Here is a 23,226-nt window from a genome sequence, read left to right as displayed (position 1 = left end):
TATGTATATATGTATATATGTATGTATGTATATATGTATATATGTATATATATATGTATATATATATATATAAATATATATGTATATATATATATGTATATATATATATGTAAATGTATATTTATATATATATATATGCCATTTAGCAGACGCTTTTATCCAAAGCGACTTACAGTCATGTGTGCATACATTCTACGTATGGGTGGTCCCGGGATCGAACCCTCTACCCTGGCGTTACAAGCGCCATGCTCTACCAACTGAGCTACAGAAGGACCATACATAAATGTATATGTATATGTGTAATATAAAATAAATAAGCATAAATATGGGTTGTATTTACAATGGTGTTTGTTCTTCACTGGTTGCCCTTTTCTCGTGGCAACAGGTCACAAATCTTGCTGCTGTGATGGCACAGATCTCTGGACGGATACACTTTTACGCCTGCAACATTAGGTTAGATGCACACAAATGAGGGAGGAATGTACACAACACAACAACGAGAAGGACAGAGACCGTTTGTGAAAGTATGTCTTATCTACTTTGGAAAAACTAGTCAAATGATTTTGTCAGACCGCTCTGCAGCATGCTTAGGCAGGCAACCTAAAGGATGACTGAAGGCAGTACATTATGGGGAACACAGAGAGAACTGGCTGGCTGACTGCTACTGTCTGAGCAGCGATGAGATGATGACTGAGGAATGAAAAAGAATCAAGTTGTTAATATAGTAATATACACAACTGAACTGTTTTATTATTATTTTGATAGAGACAATGGAATATTTTCAATGTTTTGGAAATTGAATGTTCACTATTTGTGGCTTTGGAATTTCCATTACAAAGCTCTAAAATCATTGTCATGTCATTTATTTTAAATGCATTTAATGTTAAAAAATAAATATTGAAATCGAAAACCGTGATACTTTTTTAATAACGGAAACTACCTCAAAAAGCACTTATCGCTCAGCACTAGTCCGACCAAAACACAATCACAATGTTAAACTCAGCATCACACAACCACTTGCTGCTGTGAACATTTCACTGTGAGAGCATCTCACATGTTTTTGTTGTTGTTATTATTACTAGGTTGTGCTGTGGGGAATGAGGCCAGTTGGCTGTAATGACCTCCCACAATTACATCGATATGAAGACACCAGTAAATCCAAACTAACTGACATTCTTTCTGCTAAATTCAAAAGTGTGTGTGTGTATTTCCACCTCCAGGTGATATCAGACGAGAGCCAGGTGCACATTGAGCTGCAGATGGCCTTGGACAGTAAGGACAGTGACATCGAGCAGCTGCGCTGTCAGCTGACCTCTCTGAGCATCACCTCCATGGACTCCACTAGTTTCAGCAGTGGTAACGACCTGGACATGGACGACAGCGGTTACCCAGGTAACAACACTTTCAAGCCCCCTCACTTTAGCACCCGAGTCAAAACGCAGAGCACCCGAGTCAAAGCGCAGAGCACGTAGTAATTTAACACTAATTGTTAGTCAATCCTCCTCCATCTCTGTGCTGTCTCTTTCCACAGTATTTCTTCTCCTCTATCCTCCCCTATCTCTCTGTCTCAGCACAATGTCCCTCACACGTTTATTTCCCCCATCACTATGGCCTTTCCCACCCCTTGTTTCACTATTCCTAAACCTCTGCTTTAAGATACACCTGTTATTCCTTATTCCTGCCTGTTTTCCCTTCATCCTTTTTCTCTATCTCTCTCTCTGTTGTGGCTGCGTAGTGCACATCACTCACTCCCAGACCTCTGAGTCCATGTCCTTCCACTACCAGCGCACGCAGAAATCTGTCAGCGTTGCCACCCGGCCCTCCTTCAGAGTATCTCACCCTCTCTTTGAGGATGAGGAGGAGGAGGGGGAGGAGTATGAAGGAAATGATGGGTGGTTAGAACATGGCCGCCAACCTTTGGCCCTCACCTATGAGCAGCCGCCCCCAGAGCCTGACCGCAGTGGTGCAGGTGAACCCGCATGCTGGTTCAAAGTTCAAACACAATGCAGCTAGTTGCCAAAAATACGCACCTTCTCTCTCCCGCCTCGCCTGTCTGTCTAACACTACTGACAGTGGCTTTACTCAGCTGTGTGTCTAACACTACTGACAGTGGCTTTACAGTGCTACTAATACTGCCTGGTGTTTTGCAGCTGTGTGCGGAAAGTCGCAGCCGAACATTTTGTGGCCCCTGTTAACCTTGAGTTGACTCAAACTATAGTATGAGGACTGTCTAGACATTGTTTGTCTTTTGGAATGGATCCAGTGTAGGGTTCCTGAGCTGTATCTGAAATGGCCCCCTATTCCTTATATAATGCACTTCTTTGACCCATAATGAGTGCACGACTTATGGGGTGTCTTTTCGAAGCAGCCCTGCACAATTAGTAGATGATACCAAAATACAATTGCAAGGAAGTCATGTAAAAAATGTTTATAGAGATAAATTAATTGGCTAAAGGGCATAATATGATGCACGCAATGTGTTTGTTTTGACAACAGGGGTTTAACTTGTTGAGACAAAGTGTGCCGTGTGGATTGGCTCCTAACCTCCGCTACTTCTCTGCAGTATGGAATATACTGGAATAGTGTATTGCTCTTATTTGCTAATGTAATTCACTTTTCCCTTATGCAAAACAGATACTAGGCTGGAGGGCTGGCTGTCACTTCCTGCCAAGAATACCAAGAGGTTTGGATGGGATAGAAAGGTATGCTGCTCCCTCTGGCTCCACCTATCCTTCTGCTAATACAGTCCTGGGTACTAATAGTATTTGAAATGCTTTATCTGCGATCGATTGAGCTATCCTGGCTCAATGGAAACAAGTGGAATAGTCCCAAAAGTGTAAACAATGTCCATTTAACACTCCGGGCAGTCTCAATCAAACACTAAAGTATTCAAAGGAAAACAAACACTATTTGAACCCATGACTACAGACGTTGATATCTCCCCAGCATTTGAGATGATAAAATGTGACTGTTCTCTCTCTCTCTCTCTCTGACAGTATGTGGTAGTGAGCAGTAAGAAGATTCTGTTCTACAACAGTGAGATGGACCGAGAGCAGTCCAACCCCTTCATGATCCTAGACATCAAGTGAGTGAAGACATCCACATTCTTATGTGGCTCTGTCTGCTCCCAAATGGAACCCTATTCCCTATATATTGAACTACTTTCAACTAGGGCCCATAGTGCACTGGTTTTAACTAGAGACCTATGTAGCTAATAGGGTGCTATTTGAGACGAAGCCTCTGTTTTCGTCCCATGAATTCCTATGGCCTCTGCTGATAGAGACCAACTGCTTGTATTGAGATGCCTATCATAACCTTGTTCATAACCTTGTTCTTTCCTCCTTGCAGTAAGCTGTTCCACATCCGACCGGTCACTCAGACGGACGTGTACCGCGCTGACGTCAAAGAAATCCCCCGGATATTCCAGGTAACATAACTCAGACACAAAGTTGAGCCAAGCTGTCCTGGACTAGTTTTACATTCCTCTGTTTTGAGCAGTAGAAAAACTGTTAATGGTGAATTTCACTTCTCTCATCCCTCTCTTTTCTGTCTTCCCTTTCTTCCCCCTCACAGATTCTGTACGCCAATGAGGGCGAGAGCAAGCGGGAGCAAGAGTTTGCGGCGGAGCCTCTAACGCTGACAGGCGAGCGCTCGTCCTTCGTCAGGCACAAGGGTCACGAGTTCATCCCCACATTCTACCACCTGCCGTCGAGCTGCGAGGCATGCACGCGACCCCTGTGGAACGTGTTCAAGCCGCCGCCCGCGCTGGAGTGCCGCCGCTGCCACACCAAGTGCCACAAGGACCACCTAGACCGGAAGGAGGAGGTCATCGCCCCCTGCAGGGGTCAGTAGAGGGCAAAGGTCACATCTTGTTGGGCCGTGGTTCAAATACTCCACTAGTATTGTTAATCAATGTACATCACAGTTCATAATGGTTTTTCTACCTGTTTTAGAGTGTATTGACTAACCTTAACCCTCGTCTCTCCTCAGTAAACTATGACATGTCCACGGCCAAAGACCTGCTCCTATTGGCCGGCTCTCAGACAGAGCAGAAGAGATGGGTCAGCCAGCTAATCAAACGCATCCCCCGGAAACACCCCACCCCTAGCCCCGCCCCCACTGCAGCCTCTGCTGCCCAAGCCCCCGAGCCACCCTCTCACTCCTCCCCAGAAACCTCCCCACAAGCCTCCCCCCGCAACACCCCACAACGCTCTCCCCCCCGCAACTCCCCTAGCCTTTCCTACCGCGGAGCCATCAAGGTCCAGCCCAGCCGCCAGAAGACTCAGCTCGAAGGGAAGCCCAGGTGAGACTATGGGTGGGGTTTGACTAGGAACTGGAAATCTTTCAAATGTTGTGTAGTGTAGGAGTGTACTTGTCAGACTATTCATTCTAGGAACTTTCCACAGTAATCACATAATGGTTTATGTTACTTGTCTTTTAGACCAGAGTCATCTTGCTTAGCTTAATTGCCAGTTTATGAGCTAATAAGTAACTTATCTTATAAACAAATCTGCAATCATGGCACAATGTTCTTGCTGTTGCTTGAGTCTTTTATGGACAATACTTATTCCAAACTGTCACAACTCTATGTGCCGGTTTCCCAGACAAAGTTTATGCCTAGTCCTGGACTTACACACACTTTCAACACTATACCTTGTCAAATAACCAAAGCCAAGTCGGTGTCATCAGTGTGAGGTCCATCGTTCACCTTAGCAATGAATACGAAGGGTGTAGAAAGCCTCAGAATGCTGGAAAACTCATTTACTCACATGCTCAGCTAGCTCCTAACTCACTCTCTTCCACTGGCCACTTCCCTTTAGTGCTGGCCCCATGCTCAGAATCATCCTCCACTGACACTTGACTCCTCACCTTTGAACCCCCCATCATACTAGTGCTAATCACTCTGCTAGACTGTAAGTAGCAGACCCCAGTCAGTATTGTGTGTGACTGTCAGTCTGCTGCACTGCCTGCCATGTCATCTCCACTAACCACTCCCTCTCTCAGCCGCTCATCCATGTCATCTCCACTAACCACTCCCTCTCTCAGCCGCTCATCCATGTCATCTCTACTAACCACTCCCTCTCTCAGCTGCTCATCCATGTCATCTCTACTAACCACTCCCTCTCTCAGCTGCTCATCCATGTCATCTCTACTAACCACTCCCTCTCTCAGCTGCTCATCCATGTCATCTCTACTAACCACTCCCTCTCTCAGCCGCTCTTCCATGTCATCTCTACTAACCACTCCCTCTCTCAGCCGCTCTTCCATGTCATCTCTACTAACCACTCCCTCTCTCAGCTGCTCATCCATGTCATCTCTACTAACCACTCCCTCTCTCAGCTGCTCATCCATGTCATCTCCACTAACCACTCCCTCTCTCAGCCGCTCATCCATGTCATCTCCACTAACCACTCCCTCTCTCAGCCGCTCATCCATGTCATCTCTACTAACCACTCCCTCTCTCAGCTGCTCATCCATGTCATCTCTACTAACCACTCCCTCTCTCAGCTGCTCATCCATGTCATCTCTACTAACCACTCCCTCTCTCAGCTGCTCATCCATGTCATCTCTACTAACCACTCCCTCTCTCAGCCGCTCTTCCATGTCATCTCTACTAACCACTCCCTCTCTCAGCCGCTCTTCCATGTCATCTCTACTAACCACTCCCTCTCTCAGCTGCTCATCCATGTCATCTCTACTAACCACTCCCTCTCTCAGCTGCTCATCCATGTCATCTCTACTAACCACTCCCTCTCTCGGCTGCTCATCCATGTCATCTCTACTAACCACTCCCTCTCTCAGCCGCTCATCCATGTCATCTCTACTAACCACTCCCTCTCTCAGCTGCTCATCCATGTCATCTCTACTAACCACTCCCTCTCTCAGCCGCTCATCCATGTCATCTCTACTAACCACTCCCTCTCTCAGCCGCTCTTCCATGTCATCTCTACTAACCACTCCCTCTCTCAGCTGCTCATCCATGTCATCTCTACTAACCACTCCCTCTCTCAGCCGCTCATCCATGTCATCTCTACTAACCACTCCCTCTCTCAGCTGCTCATCCATGTCATCTCTACTAACCACTCCCTCTCTCAGCCGCTCATCCATGTCATCTCTACTAACCACTCCCTCTCTCAGCCGCTCATCCATGTCATCTCTACTAACCACTCCCTCTCTCAGCTGCTCATCCATGTCATCTCTACTAACCACTCCCTCTCTCAGCCGCTCTTCCATGTCATCTCTACTAACCACTCCCTCTCTCAGCCGCTCTTCCATGTCATCTCTACTAACCACTCCCTCTCTCAGCCGCTCTTCCATGTCATCTCTACTAACCACTCCCTCTCTCAGCCGCTCTTCCATGTCATCTCTACTAACCACTCCCTCTCCCAGCCGCTCTTCCATGTCATCTCTACTAACCATTCCCTCACTCAGCCGCTCATCCATGTCATCTCTACTAACTACTCCCTCTCTCAGCCGCTCATCCATGTCATCTCTACTAACCACTCCCTCTCTCAGCCGCTCTTCCATGTCATCTCTACTAACCACTCCCTCTCTCAGCCGCTCTTCCATGTCATCTCTACTAACCACTCCCTCTCTCAGCCGCTCTTCCATGTCATCTCTACTAACCACTCCCTCTCTCAGCCGCTCTTCCATGTCATCTCTACTAACCACTCCCTCTCTCAGCCGCTCTTCCATGTCATCTCTACTAACCACTCCCTCTCCCAGCCGCTCTTCCATGTCATCTCTACTAACCATTCCCTCTCTCAGCCGCTCATCCATGTCATCTCTACTAACCACTCCCTCTCTCAGCCGCTCTTCCATGTCATCTCTACTAACCACTCCCTCTCTCAGCCGCTCTTCCATGTCATCTCTACTAACCACTCCCTCTCTCAGCCGCTCCTCCACCCTCTGCCTCATGTCATGCATTTCAAGTTACTGTACAGGGCTGACCCCATGTCCCAATTCTCTACCGTTCTCTATCTAGGAGTGAACTGGATTGGTGTGTATATGGGCTGAACTAGGGAGTTTGCACCATATTTCTTACACCAGTCTTTTTCAATCCATGAAAGTGAACAGTTAGGGCAGAAGGGTAGAGAATCAGGAATTGCTCACTGTAGTGTCTGACTAAAACATGGACTGCAGGCCATGGAATGACACCAGGGGGACTCCCTCTACCGTTTCAGATTGCTTGTTGATTTTGAAAGCCTGAAGGACTGGAGTTGGTCGTTGGAGGATGTCAATGATGATGATGATGATGATGATGATGATATGTTCGGCTTCTGAGGAAGTGAGGGGTAACTTCAGCAGTGGCTGCTGGGAAATTGAGTTTTTGTTGAGGCCTGATGCATGTGTGGCTCCATTGGTAAGAGCATGGCACCTCAGTCGTAGGTTCAATTCTGAGAGGGATAACAGACTAAAAATGTATGCACTCACTGTACTGTAGGTCGCTTTGGATACAAGTGTCTACTAAATAGCATACCGGTATTATCACTATTATGCATGTTTTGTGTGATTCCAATAGGGGCATTAAACATAATTGATTGCCAGTAATGGTTGGGTTGTGTAGAGCTTTCTGATGGGAGTCACTGAGTTGGACATTCACTACAATATGATAATAATATCTGCTGAAGAACCCACCACAGTCAGTGTTCTGCTGAAGAACCCACCACAGTCAGTGTTCTGCTGAAGAACCCACCACAGTCAGTGTTCTGCTGAAGAACCCACCACAGTCAGTGTTCTGCTGAAGAACCCACCACAGTCAGTGTTCTGCTGAAGAACCCACCACAGTCAGTGTTCTGCTGAAGAACCCACCACAGTCAGTGTTCTGCTGAAGAACCCACCACAGTCAGTGTTCTGCTGAAGAACCCACCACAGTCAGTGTTCTGCTGAAGAACCCACCACAGTCAGTGTTCTGCTGAAGAACCCACCACAGTCAGTGTTCTGCTGAAGAACCCACCACAGTCAGTGTTCTGCTGAAGAACCCACCACAGTCAGTGTTAATGTGCGTTTGAGTTGTCAGAGAAGTTCTCAACAAATCTTTGTTTTTCGTTGCATGCTGTGTGCTGCTAGTTTGTGGTGGTGATGGCTGGTGTTTTATTAGCTGTGTGGTGTGTGTGTGTGGTGTTTTGTTAGCTGTTTGTTGTCTGTATGGGTTTTTGCACGCACTCTTCGTGTGCGTAATCCGACTTCATCTAGCAAAATGCCATATGAATTAATTTATTTTCTCTCTTCACAGTTTACCTCTATGATACAAAGATGTGCTGAATCCTCTCACATCATGTGGACTGGAGCCTGAACACAGTGGAACCTATACATCTACTTTGCCTTTTCAGAGACAAAGGCAGTGTCTCAAATGGGGCCCTATTCCCTATATAGTGCACAACTTTTGACCAGGGCCCATATGGTTCTGGTCAGAAGTAGTTGCACTATATAGGGAGTAAGGTGCCATTTTGGATTCAACCAAAGACTTTAAAACGCCAGATATTTTAGGGAAAGAGGGTCAGGTTAACGTTGCATTCATGTAAGGACTGCAGTCGGACTTGCATATGTCTCAGTAAACCAAATGGTTTCACCTTCTGCCTTCTACAGTATAGCCTGGTCCTAGATCCGTTTGTGCCGTCTTGCCAACTCCATTGCTGTGCTGTTGTCATGCCAATGGCAAGACGGCACAAACCGATCTGGCACCAGGCTTCATACACTATGCATGTCCTGGCAAATTTGTACAATTCCATGATTTCATGGATCGAGAAAATGAAATACTTTGCAGGTCGCTCTAAAACTGCCTTATTTTATAAATGTCATGATGAAATACATACAGACCTAGCCATAGATTTGCCTGTGTCTTTACATGCCTGGGTGATCCTCATAAGCTATATAATTAGATGGGTCTGTATTAGGTGTGTGTATATATAGGAATACGTGTTCTGTCAGTGTATTATTGCCACAAAGATACAGTACCAGTCAAAGGTTTGGACACCTACTAATTCAAGGGTTTTAATTTATTTTTACTATTTTCTACATTGTAGAATAATAGTGAAGACATCAAAACTATCAAATAAAACATGGAATCATGTAGTAACCAAAAAAGTGTCAAAAAAAATCTAAATATATTTTATATTTAAGACTCTTTAAAGTAGCCACTTTTTGCCTTGATGACAGCTTTGCACACTCTTGGGCATTCTCTCAACCAGTTTCACCTGGAATGCTTTTCCAACAGTCTTGAAGGAGTTCCCACATGCTGAGCATTTTTACGGTCCAACTCATCCCAAACCATCTCAATTGGGTTGAGGTCAGGTGATTGTGGAACCCAGGTCATCTGACGCAGCACTCAATCACTCTCCTTCTTGGTCAAATAGAACTTACACAACCTGGAGGTGTAAGAATGATAATGTAAAAATTATAATCCCACTAAGTGCAAACCCGGATGGGATGGCATATCACTGCAGAATGCTGTGGTAGCCATGCTGGTTGAGTGTGCCTTGAATTCTAAATAAGTCACTGACAGTGTCACCAGTAAAGCACCATCACACAACCTCCGTGCTTCATGGTGGGAACCACACATGCGGAGATCGCAAAATTTGGACTTATCAGACCAAAGGACCGATTTCCACCTGTTAATGTCCATTGCTCGTGTTTCTTGGCCCAAGCAAGTTTATTTTTCTTATTGATGTCCTTTAGTAGTGGTTTCTTTGCAACAATTCAACCATGAAGGCCTGCTTCACGTAGTCTCCTCTGAACAGTTGATGTTGAGATGTCTGTTACTTGAACTCTGAAGCATTTTTTGAGGCTGCAATATCTGAGGCTGGTAACTCTAAGGAACTTATCCTCTGCAGCAGAGGTAACTCTGGTTCTTCCTTTCCTGTGGTGGTCCTCATGAGAGCCAGTTTCATCATTGCGCTTGATGGTTTTTGCGACTGCACTTGAAGATTCTTTCAAAGTTCTTGAAATGTTCTGCATTGACTGACCTTCATGTCTTAAAGTAATGATGGACTGCTGTTTCTCTTTGCTTATTTGAGCTGTTCTTGCCATAATATAGACTTGGTATTTTACTAAATAGGGCTATCTTTTGTATACCTTGTCACAGCACAACTGATTGGCTCAGAAGGAAAGAAATTCCACAAATTAACTTTTAACAAGGCACATCTGTTAATTGAAATGCATTCCAGGTGACTACGTCATGAAGCTGGTTGAGAGACTGCCAAGTGTGCAAAGCTGTCATCAAGGCAAAGGGTGGCTACTTTGAAGAATCTCAAATATAAAATATATTTTCATTTGTTTAACACTTTCTTGGTTACTACATAATTCCATGTGTTATTTCATAGTTTTGATGTCTTCACTATTATTCTACAATGTATGATAAAAGTTTTAAAAAATTAAAACCCTTTAATTAGTAGGTGTGTCCAAACTTTTGACTGGTATCGTATGTGATATATTTATTTTTACGAAAACTAAATATTTCACTGCACATATTTTTCCCTGTAATGTTACAAGATAGGCTATGTATAAAACATATAATTTAAAGTGTGAAATCTGAGTTTAGTCTACAATTGATACTTAGATGAGTGTATTACTTCATTCAAATCATGTTACATTATCAGAGTAAAGTGTTTGTAGCCTAGTCCCAGCTCTGTTTGTGCTGTTTTGTCAACAACACCAACCAAAGGGGCAAAACGGCACAAATGGATCTGGAAACAAGCTAAAGTGTTTGTCTTTATGACCGAATAAGGTGAACCATGAAGTACAATGTGGGAATATTCTTCCACAGTTGCCCCAATGGACGCTGATCCTGGGTCAGTTTTGTATTTACCCCACTAATGGTTAGGATTGGGGGAGGGGAAACTATTCCTAGATCTGTACCTAGAGAATACTTCACCCCCGGAGTTTCTCGTCATCAGTTTTCAGGCTTCAGTAAACAATGCTGACCATCAGACAGAACTGGAACAATATATTCAATTTATGTTCTATATCACTGCCCGTCTACTACATGGCTTGTTGGAAAAAATCAGAATAAATACTGTACTCGATAAGACAGTGAATATTCTTTATTATGTGTTTTACTTGTATTGCTCATCATTTTGGAGAATTTAAGACTTTTTCTTCCTACGGGTTGCTTCAATACCATGTTCTGGGACCAAAAGACCAGTGGATAAGACCTTGTTTGTGGTTTCACAAGTCAGACATTTTGCATGTGAAAATGCTAGTTTTCTTTATAGGACAGTCCAGTTTTAAGTCCAGTTAGTCCCTCCATGTGTCATTCTGTTCTTCTGTTTGCTGCGTGAAGAATATGACTCAGGTGACTGACAGACTCATCTCCAAAGCTCATTCCACCTTTTTGACATCTCTTCTGTAGTGGAATATCATGGCCAGCACAAATCCATTGAGCGATGACAAGACCGCGAACCGGGTGAGAACTGGAAGAATCAAAGAACCAAAGGCCACAAACTGATCACTGTGGGCTCACTTCCTAATGTTTATAACTTCTGTTGAACTTTCAGAAAGTGATCTATTTCATCGAAGCCATAGAGTTGGGTAGAGGACCCACTTGGCCTAAAGCCCTATTTCAGCAAAAGTATGAAATGAGCTCTAATACATCTCTATGGACTAAGATCACATGGTGATTGCCAAGTCTCTACAAGGTAGGCAGTAGATACTGACCTTGTATGTCTGCTGTTGTCATAATTGTAGTGAACATCCTCGCTGAAACACAGAGGATTTAAGTGTAAAAACATAGACGCACAAACAAACCCTCAAAACAGTCAATTATATCTCCATTACTGTATTAAAGAGACAGTTCACTCAAATTACAAAAGGGTGAAATATCCCTTTAAACATTCAGACCCCCACAATACAAAATGACCAATGGAAAAGGCCTACTGTTTTAGTACCAAACTTGTGGTCAGATTCTCTACTCTTCAACCTGAAGTGTCCACCTGTTCACTCCTCATGGATTTAAAAGCAGTGGATTGGATGTAAGTATTGGGAGTTTCCATCATTTCCTTACACCAATCCATTCTTTGTAAATACATGAAGGGGTGTGAACAAGTGCACACTTTGAATGGTAGAGGAATTGGACCACAGTCTCTTCCCCTCCCTTGGCTTGGTACTCACCCAAGCAGGTGTAGCAGGATATGCTCCAGGCGAGGGCACTGACCCCGGAGGAGTCCTTGGACTGGTACAGGCACTGGGCAGAGGCAAACTTACTGCTGGCACTGATTAAGGTACAGAGGCTCTGAAGGGGTAGAAACAGGACCAAGAACAGACATGAAGATTATTTTATTTTTTACCTTTTTTACCAGGCAGGTCAATTAGGGACACATTTGTATGTACAATGACAGCCTGATTTAAGCCCCACTGGGTAAGAACGGAGGGCAGATCCGTCCTAACGCACCTGATTCAACTAAGGGCTTGATGATTGGATGATTGTGTTGGTCTGGAACAAAAGCCTGCACACCCACTGTGGGCCCTCAGAAACAGGATTAAGGCCTATACACAAGTCACCTAACAGCTGAATGATTTCTGGAGCATCTATATAGGCCTTATAAACAGTTTATGAATCCTTCACTAAGCCTCACAAGTTGTAGTTTGTTTAAAGTGGGACCTAACATGCTATACTTACCATAGCCAGATCAATGATCCAATCTTGTAGTGTGACAAGTTTCCATCCCCCTACAAATCTAGAGTGGAACATTAAAGACTACAACAGCTGACAGTGAGCAATGTTTGTCATTTCTCAGTGATTGGTTAGGATTGTCAAAGTCAGCCGCTTGTACTCAGTGATTGGTTAAGTTTGTCATGAGTCAGCCGCTTGTACTCAGTGATTGGTCAGGGTTGTCATGCAAGTCAGACACTTGTACTCAGTGATTGGTTACGGTTGTCATGAGAGTCAGACACTTGTACTGACTCCCTCCCCTTCAATTAAAACGCAATCGCCCTCAGCAAAACACAAATAGCATACACGCTCTCACATCGCTCACCCCTTTCAGTGGTCTTTAATGTATAATTGTGTCTGTGAAAGATTGTAATCGGTCAAATCTACCTGAGCATCTGCATTCTGATTGGGTGGAGGATACAGTGCAATGTAGATCAAGCTGTGCTTGGCTTTCCCATTGTAATAGAGGATGAGCAGAAGCAGGACGGTGTCTAAAACAAAAAATACACTGTGCTTCAATTTACACCTCTTAGTTAATGCAACAGGCTTGTTAAAGGGGGATTTCAGTAGTTAATGTTAGGTAATTCTTCACCCTGTAACTAGTCTATGGGAAGGATAAAAAGTAATAACCAAATCTAACTGCCTGTAGCTCAGGACCTGAAGCAAGGATATGCATATTCTTGATACCCTTTGAAAGGAAACACTGTGAAGTTTGTGGAAATGTGAAATGAATGTAGGAGAATATAACACATTAGATCTGGTAAAAGATAATACAAAGAAAAAAACATGCTTTTTAAATTATTTTTTTCATCTTCTTTGAAATGCAAGAGAAAGGCCACAGTGTATTATTCCAGTTTAGGTGCAGTTAGATTTTGGCAACTAGATGTCAGCAGTGTATGTGCAACGTTTTAGACTGATCCAATGAACCATTGCATTGCTGTTTAAAATGTTGTTTCAAGTCTGCCCAAATGTGCCAAATTGGTTTATTAATATATTTTGAAGTTCATAACTGTGCACTCTCCTCAAACAATAGCATGGTATTATTTCACTGTAATAGATACTGTAAATTGGACAGTGCAGTTAGATTAATGAGAATGTAAGCATCTGCCCATATCAGATATGTCTATGTCCTAGGAAATGTTGTTGTTACTTACAACCTCATGCTAATCACATTAGCGCACATTAGCTCTTTTTTAAGAAAAAATAACCCCGGATTACAGTTTCTCCTGGTCCATATACTTTCAAGATGAAAAAACATTAACATCAAGTTGTAAAATACTGAAGTTCACCTTTAAGGATCTTCTTCTCTGTCACACACACAATGCTCTATTTATATATATTTCACTCAGAACACACACACACACACACACACACACACACACACACACACACAGGAAGAACACCCTTTCATGACGTGTGCCATGATGGGGGCATAGCACAAATCATTGCACATGATAGCATCATATTGTGCAACATCACCTTGGGCAATGAGTATCGGGTACTCCAGGAACGTGGAAGATGGTGCAGCATGGTGAATCTGGTAGGTGACAAACACGACATATCTGGAATGGAAGGACATGCAGACAGATGAACGGACAGAGAGGGAGAGACAGACAGACACAGAGGGACAGACAGACAGAGAGGCAGGCAGACAGACAGTGGATTCATTTAGATGCCAGTACCAGCAGAGTGACCAGACACACAGGCTGCATGTATGCCAACACACTAAATCACAAAACTGTACTGCAGGGAATTAGGATTAGGGGAGTCTGATTTCTGTAGTATGTTGTACTGTAGTGAAGTCATGAGGTTGTCCCGACCTGGCCTTGAACCCGGGACATTTAGACTGTCAACCCAACACCTTAGCTATTACATCTGAATCCGAATCTCTTGACAAGGTAGCTAGGTGTTGGGTTAGGAGTCGCCCTTGCCTTTACCATGCTGCCAACTGACACCCTGGTTCCCCTCACTCCTTTCTCCCAAAGTCAGACGCTCCCCATCAGTCTGTACCCCATCCATTTCCAGTTGACATTTACCAGTGGGTCGAGTGACAGTGTAATGGGGCACCACAGCTGCAGCCGAGCTATACTGAGACCAGTACAGTATAGAATGCCTAGTTTAAGCCCCTCTTCCCCTACACGTCGCTTCAAAGTTAATGAAAGCTGAGGAAGAGTTCAGGGGGGATCAAAGTTATTTCAGAAGGTAGACAGGACTGTAGGTATAGCATCTGGAAACGTTATCGGAAATGCATCTTTGATGGGTTATAGGCCTATATCTAATGAAGTATGCTTTAGAAGAAATACATTGAATGTCATATGCTGTTCCTACTCAGAGGAGATGAGATGTTTCAAACCACTTGACATTAATTTAGTAGTTGATGATGTAACCTGTTCTCTAGTTGATTAATAGCAAAACAGCCATCATTGGTGCTTCCTAGTTATTACAAAAACATCGAAATGTACTAGACCCCCCCAAACAAAAATAAAACCCGTTGTTTTTATGTCTCAATTTATCCGTGCAAATTAGACTATGTATGCTTAAGTTTTACATACATGTACCAATAAGCTAGTCTGAAACACAGCTATGTGAGTACAGACGTGTGGAGATGTCCTTAACTTACCCAGTCAACTCCAACAGCAAGCCCTTCAGGCTGAATCCCTTGGAAGACTTCGCTCTTGCTACGAGAACAATCGACGGGATTTTAGACACTAAACAGAAGCAGAATGTACTATAATTTAACAAGTGTAACAAAATGTTCGAGTCGTCTACAGGTGACGTTAGCATATTGTCTAGGTATTGGGTAAAAAATAATGATACTTGTGGTCTCCAATCACTCCTGTTTGTTGCCGGATTGACTTGACAGCGTGTAGTCAGTCTACCGGAGAGAATTGGACAGGTGGCTGAGCATTTTTCCAGTATATTACTTCAAGCAATAACCTTTTGGCCATCACATAGTGAGCGTTGAAGTGCGCCCCCGAATTTGTATGGCTTGTATTTCAAAGAAGCGTTATATTACATTACATGGATGACAAACTATACAGTTACAACAGTAGCCTATATACTGTATGTTTAGTTATAGTTGTGCCTGCCTATATGATGGTCAGTGAGTTTGAAAAACGTGAAAGAAATATGACACAGATGTATGTAGGCCTATTTCTCCAGAGGTTTGTGATTCACTTTTGGAACTGTTTGTTCCCGCCAAGTGCTGATCGCTCATTATTTACTCAATGATTAATGATTGTAGGGCAGGCTATCCACCTTCCTAATTCCCGTCTACAATGTTGAAACCATTCTGACTGGACGATACAAAACAGGAGCTGGTATAATTTACAGCATTATTTTAGACAATTATAAAACCAGGGTAAGTGACATTTCAAATAACTTTTTATTGATCAATATGCTCATAGTTTTGGACAGAAGCCTAAGGACATGTCTATACTAGTGATCTAAGCACTGAGAAATGTAACCTACTATAGTTGGAAATATCCACATTTAATGTAATCAAATCAATTATTTACGCTTGTAATAACATTATAGGCACAGCACTTTAGCAATTGCATTTTAATTGCAAAGCTATTTTTATTTCCCGACAGGAGAATAACTAACATTTATGAGCATTCCTCTCTCTTTTCCCTTGCTCAGTGCCTTAGTGATGAAGATCTGGTTTCTCCTTCCTCTCCTGTTTCTGGCATGTTGTTGCCATGGCACCTTCTCTTGCCCAGCCCTTTGCAAATGCTACATATCCCCAAGAAAAACAGAGGTGGTCTGTAATGAAGTCCCACTCACCCAGTTCCCCTCCTACGGTCTTCCAAGCAACACAACCTCCCTCACCATCCAGTTCACCAACATCAGCTCCATCTCAGAACAGCACCTGAGAGCTACACCCCTTCTACAGGAGCTCTACCTGTACAACAACAACCTGAGCACCCTTCCCTCAGATCTCTTCAGGGGTGTCCCTCACCTGTTCTCGGTGGCTCTCTCGGGTAACGCATTGGATCAGCTTCCCGCCAATGTCTTCAGCCACGCTCCCCTGCGTGACCTGGTGCTGAAGAACAACCTGATCAGCAGTGCGGATGCTAATTGGCTCCCTGACAACAGTAACCTCACCTGGCTGGACCTGTCAGGGAACCGTTTGACGGCCGTACCCACAGCCCTGTTCCAGAAACTACGCCACCTGAAGAACCTTGACCTCTCACATAACCACCTGGAGAAGCTCCCACCAAATTCGTTACACCCTCTGACCAAACTGGAGAGGCTGACGCTGGAGGGGAACAAACTCAGCACCCTGGACGTGTCTACCTTCAGTAACAACCTCAACCTGACACACCTGTTTCTTCTGGAGAACCGGCTTGGACAACTGCCAACAACCCTGTTCCATGGCCTCCCAAACCTGGCGCACCTGAGTCTGGATGATAACCTGTTGAGCCACATCCCTCCTGGTCTGCTGGACCAACTTCACTCCATTGATGAGCAGGGGTTGGACCTCACGGTGAACCCCTGGGTGTGCGATGGCAAGGTTGAGTACCTGTGGAGGTGGCTGCAGAAGAACCAGAAGAAAGCTTTCCTGGCCGATGACATCAGGTGTGCCAGCCCTGAGTCTCTGAAGGAACGATCAGTTATGTCACTAACTGACAGTGAGCTAGGACTCTGATCCATCAAACCTTTTTCACTCAGATTATGAATTATCACTTTAACCTATCTCAAACTGTGGTCTATTGAACTCATATCTCAAATGAATCTAAGGTAATGTTGGTCTATTGCATATTGTGTATTTTCATCATAATTCTGCACACATCCACGTAAATAAAAAAGTGACCTGAATTTGAATTTTAAATGACTTATCTTGGTGTCCTAGCCTTGCTCTCTAGCACCTTAGTCTGTCAGAAAGGGGTATAAATACCCCACCAACTGGCCCCACGTCTTGACTGAATAATATTCCTATTAAATAATGATGTATTAAGTAAAATTGTTGTAAAAGTAGTCATATGTTAAAGGCTTAATTAAACACGTACTGATATTAATCTCTGAACATAACTGAAGGAAATGCAAACAACAGGCCACCGCAGTCACTTTGTTCACATCAACAATTTATATTTGACCTGTAAAAAATTACCAAAATTGTCATGCCCTGACCTTAGAGCCTTTTTTATTCTCTATTTGGTTGGGTCAGGGTGTGACTTGAATGGGCAAATCTATGTTTCTATTTCTTTGTTGGCCTAGTATGGTTCTCAATCACAGGCAACTGTTTATCGTTGACTCTGATTAGGGATCATACTTAGGCAGCCCTTTTTCCCACCTTCAGTTGCGGGATCTTGATTTGGTTAGTTCCTGTAGAGCCTGCAGAACTTTACGGTTATTTTGTATTTGTTTGGTGTTAATTTGAAATAAAGGTAAGATGTTCCCCTACCACGCTGCACCTTGGTCTCATTCCAACAACGAACGTAACAAAAATAGCTGAAATTCAACTGCTAATTTACATGATATTTTGTCGTTGTTGTGTAGAGTGCCCATGTCATGTTTTCAACTACCCCAAAAATAGTTACAGCAAAAAAATAAGCGTATGATGAATGACTAAGAATGGAAATTCCCCAGTTGCCCAGGTTTCTATTTCTTTGTTTACATTTTGCAATAAATCCACAAAAACAGGTTGTGGACTTTATCTAAACCCACTCATTATTTACTCTGTCTGGTGCATAGCCTGACACACACACACACACACACACACATTTTATATAAGGAGCATTGAAATAGTCGTAAGAGCAGATGAAACAAGCAAGCCAATGAAGGCAACAAAACATGAATGACAGCAAGACTTCAGGTAAGGTGAACTAAAGGACTTTGATTTAATTACTGTGTCTTAATCCTCTTGACAAACAATACTTTTATCTGTATCTGAAAAAAACTATAACTCAAGTTATTTGTTATACATTATTTACGACTTATGATTATAACGAACATTAAAAGATACCGATCAGAATAGTGTCATCCATTAAAACAACTGCATGTATAATGGACTTGATGTTACAGAGCATTAAGGAATTCTTTATGATTTATGAGTCACCTATGTCTTTTGCGTTAACATACACTTCTGCAAATATTAAATCATGTATGTTTTGAGGCCCAACTATCTCTTTGTTTCACAGTTTTAGAAAGATGAGCACCTGGTTCCTCCTTCCTCTGTGTGTGCTGACCTGTTGTTGCAGCCGTAACAATGGCGCCCTCTCTTGCCCAGACATGTGCACCTGCCATTTCTCTTCCAGCGACACCAAGGTGGTCTGCAGTGACGACTCCCTCTCCCAGTTCCCCTCCGATGGTCTCCCAGGCAACACCACCTCCTTGTCCATCCAATCCACCAACCTCAGCACGATTACTGCCCACCACTTACAGGCCACGCCCCTTCTGAAAGAGCTCCAACTATATTACAACAACCTGAGCACACTTCCTTCAGATCTCCTCAGAGCTGTCCCTCACCTGCACACGTTGGATCTCACAGGGAACCACCTGCACTTCCTGCCACCATATGTCTTCAGCCACGCTCCGCTGCGTAACCTGGTGCTGAAGAACAACCTGATCAGCGGTGTGGATGCTGATTGGCTCCCTGACAACAGTAACCTCACCTGGCTGGACCTATCAGGGAACCACTTGACGGCCGTACCCACAGCCCTGTTCCAGAAACTACGCCACCTGAAGAACCTTGACCTCTCCCATAACCGCCTGGAGAAGCTCCTGGCGGGGGCACTGAATCCTCTGAGCAGCTTAGAGAGGCTCAACCTGGAGGGGAACCAACTCAGCGCCCTGGACCCTTCCGCCTTCAGGAACACCCCAAACCTGACGCACCTCTTCCTCCAGGAGAACCAACTGGAGAAGCTTCCCCCGACTCTCCTCCAGGGGCTCCATCGCCTCGAGTTCCTGTTTCTCAACTTCAACCGGCTTGGTCACATCTCCAACACCCTGCTGGAGCAGCTCTCCTCCCCATGGACAAGCAATCATCTTTGGGTGGCCTTCAGCCAGAACCCCTGGGTGTGTGATAAGAAGGTGGAGGACCTGTGGAAGTGGCTGCAGAAGAACCAGAAGAAAGCTTTCCTGGCCGATGACATCAGGTGTGCCAGCCCTGAGTCTCTGAAGGAACGATCAGTTATGTCACTAACTGACAGTGAGCTAGGACTCTGATTTATTTTATATTTATATTAAACAATAAGACGGTGGGGAGCTGTGGAGGTGTCTCAGTATGACCCCGGGGAGAGTGTTCTTTCTGGAGGAGGTGAAATGTGCCAGCCCTGGTTGTTAAGGACCAGCGGTTGTGTCTCTGACAGAGAAAGATCTAGGCCTCAAAACTGACAAATAAAACAGGCCCACTCTTCAGGTAACAACTGCAAATTATTCTGTGTTTTGATTGGCTAAAATGTCTTTCTCTGTCTGTCTGTATATATATATATACTCACACACACGTTTGAGATAAATACCTCTTGCATTTCAATTAAGGCTTCTGTATATTTGTGGATACCCTTAGGACGGTCCCCTGGCACTAGGTGGCATCATATTCAATGTTTTTGCACGATAAACTCCCTAGTAGACTATTGAGTAACCTGTCCTGAACAGTTGTTCTAATGTATAATAAATACATGGTTGACAACAACAATGTATATATATATATATATATATAGATAGAGAGAGAGAGAGAGAGAGTCCTCTGTGGATGTGGCACAGGCCTCTCTGTCCTCAGGAGTCCTTGATCACAGTAAGTGAGAGACCCAATAATTTATGACTCTTGTAAAGCAGCAGCCACGTCTCCAGAGGTGGTTACTAATGAAAATTAAACCCTGATCATAAATATTTGCTGAAGAGCGGAAGAAAACATGGCTTCCTGGAACGGCAGCGGACGTCGGAGCGTTTTCCCCCGGCATCGTACAATAGAGTTGGATAGAGGGCGCCAAAACCAGTTTTACAATGGACAGTGCAATTGAGGGCTTTAACCATTTTGAAGTAGCCAACTGGGTGGGACTTGCTATGGGTTAAAGAAGGATTAAATAATTCCATCCAAGTCAGCAGGAGGTGTCAGCCAATGAATTATACTCCTGAGTAAACATTTCATAATTAAATCACCAACTTTGACGTGTTCTGACTTCACACACTCCGGCACAGTAGGTGGTGGTACGCACCTATGTACTGCCAAGACAATCATAGGAGAGGAAATTGACCACTTTAAAAGAGAAAAATCCCTCAATAGCTGGTGGCATCAGACAAAGACAAAGATGGCAAAGATAAGAGATCTCTAGTGCATCTTTATGCGTCCTACGCTCGTTCTGCCCACGAACAGGTGACCTTTCTCTCTGATCAGGATGGACGAGACGGAGTGTGTGCTCTGACATCGGGCCGCACTGTAATGACTGACTGACAGTGATAAAAAAAAAGGTTCTTGGCAGGGTTTTTAAAAGGTTATTAACAGGGCTTTTAAAAGGTTATTAACAGGGCTTTTAAAAGGTTATTAACAGGGCTTTTAAAATGTTATTGACAGGCCTTTTAAAAGGTTATTAACAGGGCTTTTAAAAGGTTATTAACAGGGCTTTTAAAATGTTATTAACAGGGCTTTTAAAATGTTATTTACAGGGCTTTTAAAATGTTATTAACAGGGCTTTTAAAATGTTATTGGCAGGGCTTTTAAAATGTTATTGGCAGGGATTTTACAATGTTATTGGCAGGTCTTTTACAGTGGTCCTTCTGTAGCACAGTTGGTAGAGCATTGCGCTTGTAACGCCAGGGTAGTGGGTTCGATTCCCGGGACCACCCATACGTAGAATGTATGCACACATGAGTCGCTTTGGATAAAAGCGTCTGCTAAATGGCATATATATAATGTTATTGGCAGGGCTTTTAAAATGTTATTGGCAAGGCTTTTACAATGTTATTGGCAGGGCTTTTACAATATTATTGGCAGGTATTTTACAATGTTATTGGCAGGGCTGTTAAAATGTTATTGGCAGGGCTTTTAAAATGTTATTGGCAGGTATTTTACAATGTTATTGGCAGGGCTTTTACAATGTTATTGGCAGGGCTTTCAAAATGTTATTGGCAGGGTTTTTACAATGTGATTGGCAGGGCTTTTACAATGTTATTGGCAGGGCTTTTACAATGTTATTGGCAGGGCTTTTAAAATGTTATTGGCAGGGCTTTTAAAATGTTATTGGCAGGTATTTTACAATGTTATTGGCAGGGCTTTTACAATGTTATTGGCAGGGCTTTTACAATGTTATTGGCAGGGCTTTTAAAATGTTATTGGCAGGTCTTTTACAATGTTATTGGCAGGGCTTTTAAAATGTTATTGGCAGGGCTTTTACAATGTTATTGGCAGGGCTTTTACAATGTTATTGGCAGGTCTTTTACAATGTTATTGGCAGGGCTTTTAAAATGTTATTGGCAGGGCTTTTACAATGTTATTGGCAGGGCTTTTACAATGTTATTGGCAGGGCTTTCAAAATGTTATTGGCAGGGCTTTTAAAATGTTATTGGCAGGGCTTTTAAAATGTTATTGGCAGGGCCAAACAAACATGGTTCATTACAAGATGAAGAGTTCAAATGTAATTCATCTTCCAAATGAGGGTGATGTGATATGAGTATGACTAGTAAGTGCTCAATATCTCTGCCTTGTAAAATAAATACTAATAACAACTTCATATTCTACATTTGAAAAACTGAAATGTATTTTTGCCATCCTAAACATTTGGGTAGAGAATGGCATCTCAATAAAATGCTGTGAACGCTATAGTGCTTTATAGTAATAGACTGAAAACAAGTTGTGGCTAGAAATGCTTTATGGAATTGCTGTGATTTACAGTGTTTGATTGAATAGAAAATTGTGTTCATCCAAAATGGCACCCTATCCCTATAAAGGGAATAGGGTGCAATTTGGAAAAGGAAAACAGTATTGTTTCCCACTATCATTTTTATTTAACTAGTAAGAACAAGTTATTATTTACAATGACGCCCTATGAATGTACAGTAGACTTAATTTTTCTGTACTCAAAGCTTTGAAACGTTTATTTTCAATAGACCCCACATGTCGGATTTCTTATGTCAGCGCCCTTGAAATCCCACAGTTCATGGTCATTTTAGAGAGGGGAGGAAGGAAGAGGAGAGGAGGAAGAGACATGCCCATTAAATACCTACCTGCAGCTCGGTGAGAGGAGGTAGCGACGTGCCCATTAAATACCTACCTGCAGCTCTACATGGTCAATCTGCCATCTGCACTTAAAGGTGATACGGCTGCGCAGCGAGGGAATTCGTACTTCTTGCGCTTCGCCAAACAGCGCAGAGTTGTTGTGAAGGAAGTTGTCAAGGAAGTGAGTTTGTATTTATACAGGACCTTCCACCCCCACCTACCCTCAACAAATTTTGTCAATGTAGAGCTATACCTCCTCACTGTTACAAAATGTGGCCTCTGGCCGCCTCTGGAGGCTACGCAATTGCGTCACACCCTCAATATGTAGCGCCTGACTACATTTTCAGATCAAGCATAAATTAACTTTAAGGGTGAACCTACTCATCATACCTCAATGATAGCATACAGGTGTAGGATCTTA

At 43.4% G+C, this 23,226-nt stretch overlaps 4 protein-coding genes across 38 annotated transcripts in view; 3 read left to right on the top strand and 1 right to left on the bottom strand.

The window, feature by feature from the left end:
- LOC118397897 (rho-associated protein kinase 2-like) overlaps positions 1-11,027 on the top strand; it is a 73,354-nt gene extending 62,327 nt beyond the window's left edge. The window contains exons 26-35 of one of the 6 annotated variants that reach the window (XR_008071395.1): positions 1,221-1,392; positions 1,736-1,969; positions 2,635-2,702; positions 2,997-3,085; positions 3,349-3,427; positions 3,574-3,844; positions 3,991-4,303; positions 4,821-4,913; positions 7,185-7,288; positions 8,237-8,309. Coding sequence is in view for 4 of the 6 variants with exons in the window: in XM_052471288.1 (XP_052327248.1) it covers positions 1,221-1,392; positions 1,736-1,969; positions 2,635-2,702; positions 2,997-3,085; positions 3,349-3,427; positions 3,574-3,844; positions 3,991-4,303; positions 7,185-7,284 (1,326 nt within the window). In the remaining 2 variants the exon portion in view is untranslated. Of the gene's footprint in view, positions 1-1,220; positions 1,393-1,735; positions 1,970-2,634; positions 2,703-2,996; positions 3,086-3,348; positions 3,428-3,573; positions 3,845-3,990; positions 4,304-4,820; positions 4,914-7,184; positions 7,296-8,236 lie in introns of all 6 variants that reach the window. The other 5 variants (XR_008071393.1, XM_052471288.1, XM_052471287.1 and 2 more) reach the window with 5 other exon arrangements.
- LOC118398851 (solute carrier family 66 member 3-like) lies at positions 10,483-15,736 on the bottom strand. Its single transcript, XM_035794618.2, has 7 exons — positions 15,270-15,736; positions 14,129-14,211; positions 13,071-13,140; positions 12,617-12,674; positions 12,109-12,229; positions 11,656-11,697; positions 10,483-11,411 (listed from the first exon to the last, which is right to left on the bottom strand). The coding sequence occupies exons 1-7, from the start codon at positions 15,431-15,433 to the stop codon at positions 11,320-11,322; spliced, it is 630 nt and encodes a 209-aa protein (XP_035650511.1). The 5' UTR covers positions 15,434-15,736; the 3' UTR covers positions 10,483-11,319.
- A 134-nt stretch (positions 15,737-15,870) lies between these two features.
- On the top strand, positions 15,871-18,055 carry LOC118398850 (leucine-rich alpha-2-glycoprotein-like). The gene is made up of 2 exons (XM_035794617.2): positions 15,871-16,010; positions 16,292-18,055. The coding sequence occupies exon 2, from the start codon at positions 16,302-16,304 to the stop codon at positions 17,298-17,300; it is 999 nt and encodes a 332-aa protein (XP_035650510.1). The 5' UTR covers positions 15,871-16,010; positions 16,292-16,301; the 3' UTR covers positions 17,301-18,055.
- Positions 18,056-18,330: 275 nt separating this feature from the next.
- On the top strand, positions 18,331-22,409 carry LOC118398849 (leucine-rich alpha-2-glycoprotein-like). 30 transcript variants are annotated; one of them, XR_008071389.1, is made up of 4 exons: positions 18,331-18,467; positions 18,793-21,837; positions 21,976-22,021; positions 22,091-22,409. XR_008071389.1 is itself a non-coding variant. In XM_035794616.2 (2 exons), the coding sequence occupies exon 2, from the start codon at positions 18,803-18,805 to the stop codon at positions 19,817-19,819; it is 1,017 nt and encodes a 338-aa protein (XP_035650509.1). In that variant the 5' UTR covers positions 18,331-18,467; positions 18,793-18,802; the 3' UTR covers positions 19,820-22,409. The 30 variants fall into 30 exon arrangements, 1 of the variants encoding a protein (XP_035650509.1); XR_008071388.1 differs by having other exon boundaries at positions 21,930-22,021; XR_008071386.1 differs by having other exon boundaries at positions 21,930-22,021; positions 22,068-22,409.
- Positions 22,410-23,226: the final 817 nt, after the last annotated feature.

Source organism: Oncorhynchus keta, chromosome 19, assembly GCF_023373465.1.
Source record: "Oncorhynchus keta strain PuntledgeMale-10-30-2019 chromosome 19, Oket_V2, whole genome shotgun sequence".
Classification (NCBI taxonomy): domain Eukaryota; kingdom Metazoa; phylum Chordata; class Actinopteri; order Salmoniformes; family Salmonidae; genus Oncorhynchus; species Oncorhynchus keta.
This window is presented reverse-complemented; position numbering and strand designations above follow the sequence as displayed.

Bases quoted from the DNA above. Each gene is read 5' to 3' on its own strand.
- LOC118398850 (XM_035794617.2), top strand. From the start codon at position 16,302: ATGAAGATCTGGTTTCTCCTTCCTCTCCTGTTTCTGGCATGTTGTTGC.
- LOC118398851 (XM_035794618.2), bottom strand. From the start codon at position 15,433: ATGCTAACGTCACCTGTAGACGACTCGAACATTTTGTTACACTTGTTA. The intron at 14,212-15,269 runs GTAAGTTAAGGA...CTTCCATTCCAG, and splicing joins TTGCTGTTGGAGTTGACTGG to ATATGTCGTGTTTGTCACCT. The intron at 11,698-12,108 runs GTGAGTACCAAG...TCTGTGTTTCAG, and splicing joins ATCCTGCTACACCTGCTTGG to CGAGGATGTTCACTACAATT.
- LOC118398849 (XM_035794616.2), top strand. From the start codon at position 18,803: ATGAGCACCTGGTTCCTCCTTCCTCTGTGTGTGCTGACCTGTTGTTGC.